Genomic DNA, 12,160 nt, shown 5'->3' on the forward strand with positions numbered 1-12,160 from the left:
TCCCTGGCCTTGCTCAGTGGGTTAACGATCCGTCGTTGCCATGAGCTGTGGTGTAGGTTGCAGACGTGGCTTGGATCCCGCGTTGCTGTGGCTCTGGCGTAGGCTGGCAGCTACAGCTCTGGTTAGACCCCTAGCCTGGGAACCTCCACATGCCGAGGGAGCAGCCCAAGAAATAGCAAAAAAAAAAAAAAAAAAAAAAAGAAGAAGAAACAACCTAAATACCAATGGAGACTGGTTGAATAAATTGTGATACTCTAGTCACACAATCACCCAAATGCAGTGATTAAAAATAACAATAATAGGAGTTCCCTGGTGGCTCAGTGGGTTAAGCACCTGACATTGTCACTGCTGTGGCTTGGGTCACTTCTGTAGTGCAGGTTCAGTCCTTGGTTGGGATCTTCTGCATGCTGTGGGCAATGCCAAAAGTAAAAAAAATTAAAAAAATAAAGGAAGATCTCCACAGAGCAGCATAGAGTGATTTCCAGGGAGTGTATATATATGTGTGTGTGTGTATAGTCTTTTCAGGGCCACACCCGTGGCATATGGAAGTTCCCAGGCTAGGGGTCAAATTAGCGCTATAGCTGCTGGCCTATACCACAGCTCATGGCAATGCTGGATCCTTGACCCACTGAGCCAGGCCAGGGATCGAGCCTGCATCCTCATGGATACTAGTCAGGTTTGTTTCTGCTGCACCATGACAGGAACTCCTGAGTTTACTTTTTATATAGATTTAAAATTTGAATGAAATAGAGTGGCCATTAGTCACGAGTGGGCATTTATTTAAATATTTTATTAAAATTTAAGTTAAAAAATTTAAGCTAAGATACTGTTATAAAATTAAACATTCAGTTCCTCAATCATAGTACACATTTCTCAGTATACACACTAGACAGCCCAGACATACAACATGTCCATGCTTGCCGTAAGTTCTTTTGGACTATTCTAAGGACAAAAAGAATGCAGATAAATCTTACTGATTTTTACTTTGTAAGGTTGTGATGGTAGCGCAAATTTAGCAATGTGGAAACTTTTTTGAATATTGAAGGACAGAACAGATAAGTAAATATATTAATGTTCTCGGGGAAAAGTTCTCACTGGAGAGAAGGGAGATCCAAATATGGAAAGGGAAAAGATAAGGAAAGTCTTGCAGAGTTTGATTTTAATCAGAACTCTCAGTGTCGACTAATATCACCGGTGGAAATGACACCCCCGAATCGATGAGCACTGAGTGCCCAGATCTTGGTTTCTAAGTACCATTCTCCACCGAAAGGGATCAGGGTTCCTTGGAGAAACTGCTGACTCCAGACCTGGGTAGGGAAAGGACAAGGTGAGCTCAGAGTAGAGGACAGAGGGTACGCAAGGACTGATGGGAACGTGTCAAAGGGCATGCTTGGGGCTCCCCTGGGAAAAACTTGGGCTAAATTGAGATAATGAAGATAGTGATAGTGATGCCTTAGAACATCCGTGTGAAAAAAATCCACAGTGACACAGAGAGGGAGGGGGAGAGAGAAGAGGAATGGGACAGAAAAAGGAAGAGCTCTTTCTGATGGTGGAATGCCAGCTAATACATGTCGAAGGAATAACGGGGTTATATAATGGCTATTTTGCAACCCCCAATATTACAATAATTGGTTCAGGCAAAGGCCATCAATGGATACTAAATCCATCAGTGAATGATGGTTGGGGAACAAAACAGTCACTTGGTCTCAGTGTGGGGAAAACCACAAGATTGCTTATATAGAACTCACGCCACAGTGATGGACCTGAGCTCAACGTGAGGACACAATCAGATAAATCCAGGCTGTGGGGCATCCTACAGACCACTGGCTCGGACGCTTTGATAAAAAGTCCTGAAAGGCTAAAAGTTACTGGGGTATGTTTCAGAATAAAGGAGGATAAAAAGATGTGGCGACTAACTATAACACGTGATCTTGATGAGATTATGGGTCCAAAAAATTACGTTATTAAGAATATTTTGGGGGGGTTCCTGTCGTGGTTCAGCGGTTAACGAATCCGACTAGGAACCATGAGGTTGCGGGTTCAATCCCTGGCTTTGCTCAGTGGGTTAAGGATCTGGCGTTGCCATGAGCTGTGGTGTAGGTTGCAGATGCGGCTCGGATCCTTTGTTGCTGTGGCTCTGGCGTAGGCCAGCGGCTACAGCTCCGATTGGACCCCTAGCCTGGGAACCTCCATATGCCACGGGAAGCGGCCCTAGAAAAGGCAAAAAGACAAAAAAAAAAAAAGAATATTTGGGGGACACTAGTGAACATGAACACGGCGTGTGTGTTAGCTGATGCTCAATGTGTCAGTGTTGTACATCCCTCAAGTGGGACCCCTTTCTTCCCAACCCACTTAACACCTGTCCCCACTAGGTGGGTCTCTGGCGAGGGCTTCCCTTTCCCTTTTCAGAGCACCTTGTCATGGAGCCCAGAGCTGGTAGAGCAACAAGTAGGTGCAGGGCCCTCCTCTGGCACCGTGTACTGACTTCTTGTCCCCCTCCTCACTGGGCTCAAGGCCTGGAGACCCAAGGTTGAATCCCTGTGACCTTGGACAAGCTACTCCACTTCCCTGGCTTCCTCATCTTGGGTTATAAGGTGTCCAAGACCCCACGCAACGATGATGTTGGTTGGAAGAAGCTGTCCTTGAACTCAGATGCTTATAGGGTCCGGGGGATGCTGCGGACAGTTCCGTGGCGAATGGAAGTTCCCAGGCCAGGGATTGAATCTGAACAATGCCATATCCTTTAACCCACTGTGCCAGACCAGGGATTGAACCCGCACCTCTGTAGCAACCTGAGCTGCTGCAGTTAGATGCTTAATCCACTGTGCCACAGCGGGAATGCCCAGTTTGATCTTTTTTTGAGGGGTCTTTTTTTTTTTAGGGTCATACCCGCAGCATATGGAGGCTCCCAGGCTAGGGGTTGAATTGGAGCTGTTGCTGCCGGTCTGCACCAGAGCCACAGCAATGCCAGATCCGAGCCACATCTGTGGCCTACCCCGCAGCTCTCAGCAACACTGGATCCTTAAGCCGCTGAGCGAGGCCAGGGATCAAACCCACGACCTCATGGTTCCTAGTTGGATTCGTTTCCACTGCGCCAAGATGGGAACTCCGATTTTGATCATTCTAATGGCCCTCTATGGCAAGAGATGGAAGTGAAGTTTGATTCTTTGGATTCCTTCTTCCCTAAGCTGGGCCCCAATCACATGTGGGGGGAGAAAGGAGAAAACAAGCTGCATGTATATGCATGTGTGTGAGTGCGAGTGAGGCTCTGAGGCTGGTACCAGGAGCAGCGCTGTGAGTGGGGCCTAAAGTCAGGATATGGGAGTGGGAAGATGCCTGGGACCTGGAGGGGGGGCAGAGTTTGGTACCCCAGGGCTCTTGGGGAAGCATCAGGCTGCACCTGTTCGGTGCCACCTGCAGGCGCACGAGAGGCTAGAGGAGACGAAGCTGGAGGCCGTGCGGGACAACAACCTGGAGCTGGTGCAGGAGATCCTGCGGGACCTGGCGCAGCTGGCTGAGCAGAGCAGCACCGCAGCTGAGCTGGCACGCATCCTCCAGGAGCCCCACTTCCAGGTGTGGTTCTCCCCCGGAAAGGGATGGGGGGCTTGGCAGAAAGTTAGGGCTGGGATGGGCAGGGACCTCAGGGCACTGCCCCATGGTTCCCCTCTTCCCTCCACCTCCCTAGTCCCTCCTGGAGACACACGACTCTGTGGCCTCAAAGACCTACGAGACGCCACCCCCCAGCCCTGGCCTGGACCCCACGTTCAGCAACCAGCCTGTGCCTCCTGATGCTGTGCGCATGGTGGGCATCCGCAAGACGGCTGGAGAGCATCTGGTGAGGGTGCTGGGCTGCCCCAGAGGGGGAGTCGAGAGGGAGCTCTGAGCGTAACCGGCGGGGATCAAGTCCCATCAGGCAAGGACTGAAGATAAAGAGACGAAGGCAGGGATCAGCTTTGCCCAGGCTGGGGGGCAGGCACACCCAGGAGACAGCAGACCCTGTGACTCTCTCCCGTCTGCCTACTTCCCCTCCCTTAGTGCCCCTGTAAGGGAAGAATTTGGGCAGGGGATGGCAGAGAAGGTCCCTGGGGGGGTGGCTGTAGGAACTGGAGGGGCTCTTAAGAGACCCATTGGAAAATTCTGACTTGGAGCGGCTGGGGCCTCATCCCACCTGCCCTCTGTTCCCCAGGGCGTGACATTCCGTGTGGAGGGTGGCGAGTTGGTGATCGCACGCATTCTGCACGGGGGCATGGTGGCTCAGCAAGGCCTCCTGCACGTGGGCGACATCATCAAGGAGGTGAACGGGCAGCCAGTGGGCAGCGACCCCCGTGCCCTGCAGGAGCTCCTGCGCAGCGCCAGTGGCAGTGTCATCCTCAAGATCCTGCCCAGCTACCAGGAGCCCCATCTGCCCCGCCAGGTGGGCCCCCTCCCCCTAAACCCCTCACCTAGCACGAGGCCCAAGGGGCGGCCGAACCTCCCAGCGGCCAAGGTCACAGGCCTGGGGGTGGGAGCCCCTCCTCTCCAACCAGTGTGCGCAAAGCAAGATGGGGGCGGGACCTGGCAGAGCCTCAGGCCTCTCTGCGTGGTGAACACGCTCGCCCATTTGCCCTAGTGTTGCGCACGGTGCGCTTGTGCAAAGGACATGCGTGATTCTAAAGCCTGGGGTACTCGAGTGTACGAGTGCATGCCTGCATCGTGTGCAGCCCTTCATGTGCCTGGTGTACATGTGGGCTCCCCAAATCCGGTTGTCACGGTCCCGTACAGCTGCCTCCTGGTCGGTGGATGGGGGAGGTCTGGCTGCTCTGCCCACCCCTCCTATTGACTCTCTAGCCTTTTGCCCGTGCCCTCTCCTCCGGAGCATATGGGAGGGACAGAGGGATCTAGCATTAGGTGCCAGGGCCATGCCTTTTATGGGGTGATCCCATCCAGGCCTGAGCAGATCCGCCATCCTTCTGAGTCCTTTTGTTCTGATGCAAAGGGCATCATGCCTTCAGATAAGCAGTGCCAGGGTCTCTTTCATCTTTGTGAGGGGAGGGGCCGGAGAGTAAGCTGTGTGACACTTCCACCCCCTGCCTTGGGGGTGGGGGTGGCATCAGGAGAGGGCAGCGTGCCCTCTAGCCTTCCCCTGCTTCTCCCTTTGATCTTTCACTGAATCCCCCGCCCAGGTATTTGTGAAATGCCACTTTGACTATGACCCAGCCCGGGACAGCCTCATCCCCTGCAAGGAAGCCGGCCTGCGCTTCAGTGCTGGGGACTTGCTTCAGATTGTAAACCAGGATGACGCCAACTGGTGGCAGGTGAGCCCCGGATGCCCATGCAGTCTCTGCCGTGATGGCGTGTGGGGGAGGCGAGGGCTCAGGGAGGCGTTCCCTCACACAGGCAGACCTTGGTCCCACGTGCATTTCAGGCGTGCCACGTGGAAGGGGGCAGCGCGGGGCTCATCCCCAGCCAGCTGCTGGAGGAGAAGCGGAAAGCCTTTGTCAAGCGGGACCTGGAGCTGACACCCACCTCAGGTACGGTCCTCCCCCCAGACCCCTAATCTGGGATGTGGCCAGCCCTGCCTGGTCTCACTCACCCACCTCCTTATGGCCAGGGACCCTTTGCGGCAGCCTTTCAGGAAAGAAAAAGAAGCGAATGATGTATTTGACCACCAAGAATGCAGGTGGGTGTTGGGCCCCCTGCCCCTGTCCTCCTCTAATGTCCCCTCCCTCCCCAGCCAATGACTTGTGCGGCTCCTGGTTCTGATGCTGCCAATCCCGTCCCTGAGCCTCGCCCAGTTGCTCCCCGCTGCCCTTGGCCCCAGCCCTCTTATCCTTGGCCTCCCTGAGAACCCAGCCCCACCCCCTCCCCCAATGCATAATGCCATCTCCCTGTGTGCAGAGTTTGACCGCCACGAGTTGCTCATTTACGAGGAGGTGGCCCGCATGCCCCCCTTCCGCCGGAAAACCCTGGTGCTGATTGGGGCTCAGGGTGTGGGCCGGCGCAGCCTGAAAAACAAACTCATCATGTGGGATCCGGATCGCTACGGCACCACAGTGCCCTGTGAGTGGGAGCAGGGCCCTGCTGGGTGGGGGGCAGAGAGCATAGGCTGCCTTGGGGGCCAGGGCTGAGTCTACTGAAGGCCGCATTGGCGGAGGCCCCCCGGTCAAAGGGTTCCAGGGTTAAGGTACTGTGGGTGTGAGGCGTGGAGTGTGCGCCCTCTCTGGGTGGGTGTGGGAACTGCAGGATGGGAAGAGCTGGGAACGCCGTCCCTGTGAGCCTTTGGCCAGGTGGGTTAAACCAGCCTTGCCTTGCCTTCTCTCACTTTTCGCTTGTTAAAAGCCCAGCGGGGGAAATAGGGCTCTGAGCTGTGTGTGGCCTTGTGGAAGACAGGCTTACAGGACCAATTGAGATGTGAAAGCTCCTGGTCCCTAGAGGCAAGATCCTGAGTGCTGATCTCAGGTCAGCTTGCCTTGCTGTGTGGCTTTGGGCTACTCACTGCCCTCTCTGGGCTTCAGCCCTTTATCTATGAGCGCGGGGTTGAAGCAGTGATCTCTGAAGGTCCTCTCCCTGTGGACCTCTCAAGTCTGTGGGTGCCTGTGGCGATGGTGGGGGCAGGCAGGCTGTGTGGGGAAGCAGCAGGGCCACGTGGCACATGGAGAGCATGCGCAAGTGTGTCTGAGGGGGTGTGGCCTGCTTGTGCCCATTCGGCGCCTCCTACCCCCTAGACACATCCCGGAGGCCCAAGGACTCAGAACGGGAAGGTCAGGGTTACAGCTTCGTGTCCCGCGCGGAAATGGAGGCCGACATCCGCGCTGGGCGGTACCTGGAACATGGCGAATACGAGGGCAACCTGTATGGCACACGTATCGACTCCATCCGGGGCGTGGTCGCTGCCGGCCGGGTGTGTGTGCTGGATGTCAACCCCCAGGTACTGCCTGGCCCGCTCCTTCCCAGCCTCCTCAGTGGGGGTCTCATTCTGCTTGCCCCCCAGCATTTTTCTGTATATTTCCAAGCACTCCCCTATAAGCCCTCAGCTACTGCTAGGGACCCAGGCCACCTCGAACCTCTTTCTCCAGCCTCCTGGAACCCCCACTCCTCTGTCTCCAGCCACCTGCCAGCTCTTCTACCATTCGTTCCCGGGGCTCATGTCCCAGAACCCCAGGCCCCTCATTCTCCTCTGTTCCCAGGTACCTGTCCTCACCGCTATCACCCCAGAGGTACCTGGGAATACACTCCCAACCCTCCTCTTCTGCAGGCAGTGAAGGTGCTGAGAACAGCTGAGTTTGTCCCTTACGTGGTGTTCATCGAGGCCCCCGACTTTGAGACCCTGCGGGCCATGAACCGGGCTGCACTGGAGAGCGGGGTGTCCACCAAGCAGCTCACGGTGAGGGCCTCTGAAGTGTGGCGGGAGGGCTGCCTGCGGTCAGGGAAGGGGCCTCCACCAAACTCTTGGCAACCGCGTGCTCCTCACTGCAGCTCTGCCAGCAGGACTAATGATTCCTACTGACAACACAGAAAACCGAGGTACAGAGGCCACACAGCTGGCCGGAGAACAGGGTCTGCCTGCCTACAAAGCCAGTGCTCCCTTCAGTCTGATTAGGCCCTCTTACCTGGGTGGCCTGGGGGGCACTTCCCATGGCTGGTCCTAGGGCCACCCCCAAGTGCCCAAGGTAACCCCCCACCCCAGATCCAGCCCAAGCTGGAAGGGCAGGGATGGGAAGGGAACTTGAAATGCTGACTTAAATAAGCTGACGTGGGCGCTCTAGGACTGGCCCAGCTGTGTCCCAGCAGCTCCGGAAGGCCTTGTTTGCGGCCAGGGGGAAGAGGGAGGGGTGTTGCCGCCTGCAGAAGCCCGGCTGGGACGCCTGTCCTGGGCCTGAGCAGTATTCTGACTGGGCTCTGAGAGCCGCAGTACCAGGTACGGCCAGCAGAGGGACCCCTGAGTTCAGAGCTCTGAAAACCCTCTACCTCTGGCGGTTCTACAGGTCCCTGGGGGCGAGGCGGGTGGTCCGGGAGTCCGGCAACACCAGACTTTTGAAGCCTCTCCTCCCTGCACTGGCTCCTCCTTGATTCTAACTTGTCCGTCCAGGCAGCCTTCCGGTCTCTGGCTTCCTCCCTCTCTTCAGGCTTTTCTCCAGTTGTAAACAGCCCACCTCTGCGCAAAGATTTCCCGCTGGCCCTCTGGGCTCCCTTGGGTCAGCATTCTGTCCCCACAGAGCGGGCAGAGCAGGGCGCCTGGCAGAAGCTCCTGTGCCCACAGCTAGCTGTGTCCCTGACTCTACACTTCCTCCCTCAGACCTCTCTCTCCACACCTGTGACGTGGGCAGCCAAGTCCTACCTCACCAGGACCTTGGGGAGACGCCTCTCCCTCCCCAGCACCTCCTCCTTCTCTTCCTCAGCTCAGGCTGGCCCCTTCCCGTCCCCACTTTCCAAAGGTTATTTCCTTCCTTCCTCTCACCCGTCTGTCTGTCCACAGTTACAGGAGAGCTGCCTTGGGACCCGCAGGGAGGGGCCTCCTTAGCCAGGGCTTGGTACTTTGTGCCTGCCCTGGTTGGTACTTTGGGCTTTGGGGAAGGGGCTGGATGGGGCAGGCTGTGGGTCTCCCTGACGTTGGGGGTGCCTGGGGGACACTAACGGGCACGACGTCCCCTTGCACCGGCAGGAGGCAGACCTGAGACGGACAGTGGAGGAGAGCAGCCGCATCCAGAGGGGCTATGGGCACTATTTTGACCTCAGCCTGGTCAACAGCAACCTGGAGAGGACCTTCCGAGAGCTCCAGGCCGCCATGGAGAAGCTGCGCACGGAGCCCCAGTGGGTGCCCGTCAGCTGGGTGTACTGAGCTTGTTCACTGGACCTCCGCCCTGTGGCTTGTGACCCGGCACCTGGAATCCATCCCCTTCCCAAGTGTGACCCTCAGCCATGATCCTTAGCTCCCACCCCGGCGCTCTGGCTCTCCCTGGGTAAAGGCCTTAAGTCTGGCTTCAGCGCAGAGGCGTGCACTGCCAGGGAGATGGGTGTTCGTGGGGTACCTCTGTGCCCAGGTGCTGCCCACTCCCGACGTCCATTGGCCACCAGAGGTCCCTTCTGAGGGCCACTCTGTGCCCAGGAGTGTGTCAGTGTCACCTCCATAAGGCTCAGTCCAGAGAAGAGAAAAGCTGCTTTGGGACCATGTGATCAGTAGGCGCGCTGCCCGCTGCCTGCTCCAGTCACTTTTTCTCTCTGGACTGGCCACGCCCACCCCACTCCTAGGCTCCTCCTTCTTCTCCCTGCAGCCGAGGAGCAGACCTTAGGCTGCTCCCCTGTGGTCAGGGGAGTACACGGCCCCCCTGGCAGCCAAGCAAGCCCGGGCGGCGGTGCCCGCCTGGTGCCGTCCCGAAGGCTGGAGGAGCCGAAGCACCAGCTGGTTGCCACAGCCGGGGAGCAGCGCAGCTCTCGGCCCCCTGGGACCGGGGCTGGGTGTTGGTCGTCCCCCATCCCCAGCTTTTCACTGCCGAAGTCTCTCTCAGACTTCCCTCGCGTGCACTGACAGGCCCGCTCTGCTCCCCCTCAGGCAGACGGGAACTGCAGGCCCGGGCAGCAGAGGGGGGCGGGGGGTGCTTGTAGGCTGAGCCCTGTGACAGGAGCCTACTCCTTCTGATAGGAGAGCTCCTTGGGGACACATCTGTCCATGGTCGTTGTCCATTTTGGTCTCTCTGGCAGAGTCCGGGTGGCCCACTCGAAGGAGGGCCGCCTGGGAGCTGAGGAAAGGTGAGGACCCGGCCACGGGGTGAGGGCTTGGGGGACATTTGTGCTCCAGCAGGCTCCTTGCACAACTCCAGGGGGCGCCATCCCCACTGTAGTCTCTGCAGCACATGCTGTGATGCCTGGTCTGTGTTTCTGCCACTGGTGTGTGTGTCGGGCTTAGTGTTTGGAGAGGGGACGCTAAGGCTTGTTTTGCTTTCCAGGTCACTCTTTGGGGGCCCTTTTTGGGGCACCCCATCAGCCCCCAGTTCTTATAAGAACCTTACCCCAAATTCCAGAGACTTGGTGCCCCCTAGATGTGCCCCCTTCCAGCTTTCCTATTGTCCCCTGACCCTAAATGCCACCCTCCAGTCCTTGGAGAGGGCAGTTGTATAAAATACAAGAATCCCTTTTAAGAAAAGAATGCTGTCTTTGCTGTCCCCAGGCATCTCATCTGTCATCCTTCTCTGTGACCCCTCCTGGGGTGAACCTGTCCTTGTAGGGGACCCCCAACCCTCCACCCCAGCCTGTGTGCTCCCCAGTTCTTCTGAGTGTCTAACCAGTCTTTGCTGCAGTGTCAGCCCGAGCTGGCCCCTGAACCACTGTGTGCCCATTTCCTAGGGAAGGGGAGGGGGGAGAAACAGAATATTTATTACAAAGTTAGAAATATATTTATGATATTAGGGATCTCATTTGCATTTGCCTAAGATATGCAAATGAGATGCCGCGGTCAAGGCCACGCCCATCTCATTTGCATAGCCCTGCATCCACCATGCAGTCATCTTTATGCTCTTTTCCCTTTTCGTCAATATTCTTTTAATTTCTCCTCAGTTCAGCTCTCCCTTGCTTCGCTCTCAGCCTCAGCCCGAGGGGACCGGGGGCCGGAGGGAAATGGGATGTTCGCCTGCTGGCCCAAGGCCACAGTGTCCTTTGTCCGCCCCCTCCTCACCCGGGAGACTTGGGAGCAGAGGCAGCCATGCTGTCCCTCTGGGTTAACCTCCAAAGCAGCCTGAGCCGAAGACCATCCTTTTTGATGAAGAGTGGGGACTGGGCACCTGGCTGGCAAGTTGGCACCTGGCCCTTGAGGATGAATCTCCAGACACTATTCTGGCACCTTCACCTGTGGTGATGCCCGAGGGGCAGGGTTGGGCCCTTCCTTTCCTGTCATGCCCCCTCTCTGAACAGCATCTGACCTGCCCTGCCTCAGCCCCACTCCAGGGACCAGGGCTGGGTTGGAACCGGCCTGTGCCCAGCGCATTAGCTCTTCCTCCTCCCTCGTCCCTCCTCCCCCTGTGGACGCCTGTGTGAGGGACCTGGATAAGGGGGATGCTGCCCCTCCGTCCACACCCAGGCCCAGCCCTGCTGCCCCCCACCCCCCGCATATGTCCACTTTAGCTTTCTCTCTGACTGGTTTTCTTTTCCTTTGATTAAATGTGAACGCAAAGTTTCTGGGTTCTGCTTGTCTTTTATTGGGGTCAGGTGGATGGCTTCAGGAAAGGCTGAGGGTGGGGAGCACAGTATAGATGATTCTAGAATGGAAGCTGGAATGACATGTCTTGTGTTCTGTGACGTCTTCTGAAATTTCCCATCCCGCCATTCTGCACTCCCCACCCGAAAAGGATACCCTTCCTCCCTCCCTTTCTTTTTCTCTTTCTTTCTTTCTTTTTTCTAAATGCTTGTATCCAGGCATCTGTGAGCATCCACGGGGACCAGGGGACTCAGAGACTCCATGGCTAATCCACTCAGCTTCACCTGGAACTGGCTGTGTGGCCTTAGGTAGGTTCCTAAGAGTGGTCCTTGGATTAGCAGCATCATCAGCCTGGAAGCTTGTTAGAAATGCAGACTCAGAGTTCCGTTGTGGCACAGCCAAAACGAATCTGACTAGGAACCATGAGGTTGTAGATTCAATCCCTGGCCTTGCTCAGTGGGTTAAGGATCTGGCGTTGCCGTGAGCTGTGGTGTGTGTCACAAACATGGTTCGGATCTAGTGTTGCTGTGGTCTGGCATAGGCTGGCAGCTGTAGCTCTGATTAGACCTCTAGCCTGGGAACCTCCATGTGCCCTGGATGCAGCCCTAAAATGACAAAAGACAAAAAAAAAAAAAAAAAAAAAAAAAAAAGAGAAAGAAAAGAAATGCAGACTCTCAGATCGCATCCATCCAGAACTACTGAGTCAAATATGCAGTTTGGCAAGATTCCTTCTTAATTCATAGACATTTGCAAGTTTAAGAAGTATGAAACTAGAAGATAGAGCTGAAGAAATTATGCAGAATGAAGAACAGAGAGGTAAGGGGAAGGGAAATATGAAAAAGAGGACAAGATATATGGCCAATATAAAGAGGATGTCTAAAAAATTTAATCCTGGTCAATGGAAACAGTAAGAAGAATACAGTACAGATAAATATTTGAAGAGAATATTCTAGAGCTGATGATAGGTATGAATCTACACATATAAGAATTTAC

General features: G+C 55.7%; 1 protein-coding gene across 6 annotated transcripts in view; it reads left to right on the plus strand.

Annotated features, from left to right (window-relative positions):
* Nucleotides 1-11,143, plus strand: part of MPP2 (MAGUK p55 scaffold protein 2) — a 28,672-nt gene extending 17,529 nt beyond the window's left edge. For all 6 annotated transcript variants that reach the window (XM_084984379.1, XM_021066902.2, XM_021066904.2 and 3 more), the window contains 10 exons: nucleotides 3,421-3,573; nucleotides 3,686-3,835; nucleotides 4,187-4,414; nucleotides 5,163-5,294; nucleotides 5,405-5,510; nucleotides 5,591-5,659; nucleotides 5,878-6,039; nucleotides 6,705-6,907; nucleotides 7,235-7,363; nucleotides 8,642-11,143. In XM_084984379.1, coding sequence (XP_084840505.1) covers nucleotides 3,421-3,573; nucleotides 3,686-3,835; nucleotides 4,187-4,414; nucleotides 5,163-5,294; nucleotides 5,405-5,510; nucleotides 5,591-5,659; nucleotides 5,878-6,039; nucleotides 6,705-6,907; nucleotides 7,235-7,363; nucleotides 8,642-8,818 — 1,509 coding nt within the window. In that variant the 3' untranslated portion in view covers nucleotides 8,819-11,143. The remainder of the gene's footprint in view (nucleotides 1-3,420; nucleotides 3,574-3,685; nucleotides 3,836-4,186; nucleotides 4,415-5,162; nucleotides 5,295-5,404; nucleotides 5,511-5,590; nucleotides 5,660-5,877; nucleotides 6,040-6,704; nucleotides 6,908-7,234; nucleotides 7,364-8,641) is intronic.
* The last annotated feature ends 1,017 nt before the right edge of the window (nucleotides 11,144-12,160 follow it).

This window comes from Sus scrofa, chromosome 12 (assembly GCF_054392235.1).
Source record: "Sus scrofa isolate SSC_HxYL_T2T_F1_AM1 chromosome 12, Sscrofa_HxYL_maternal_Yorkshire_Landrace_v2.0, whole genome shotgun sequence".
In the NCBI taxonomy this organism is placed as follows: Eukaryota; Metazoa; Chordata; class Mammalia; order Artiodactyla; family Suidae; genus Sus; species Sus scrofa.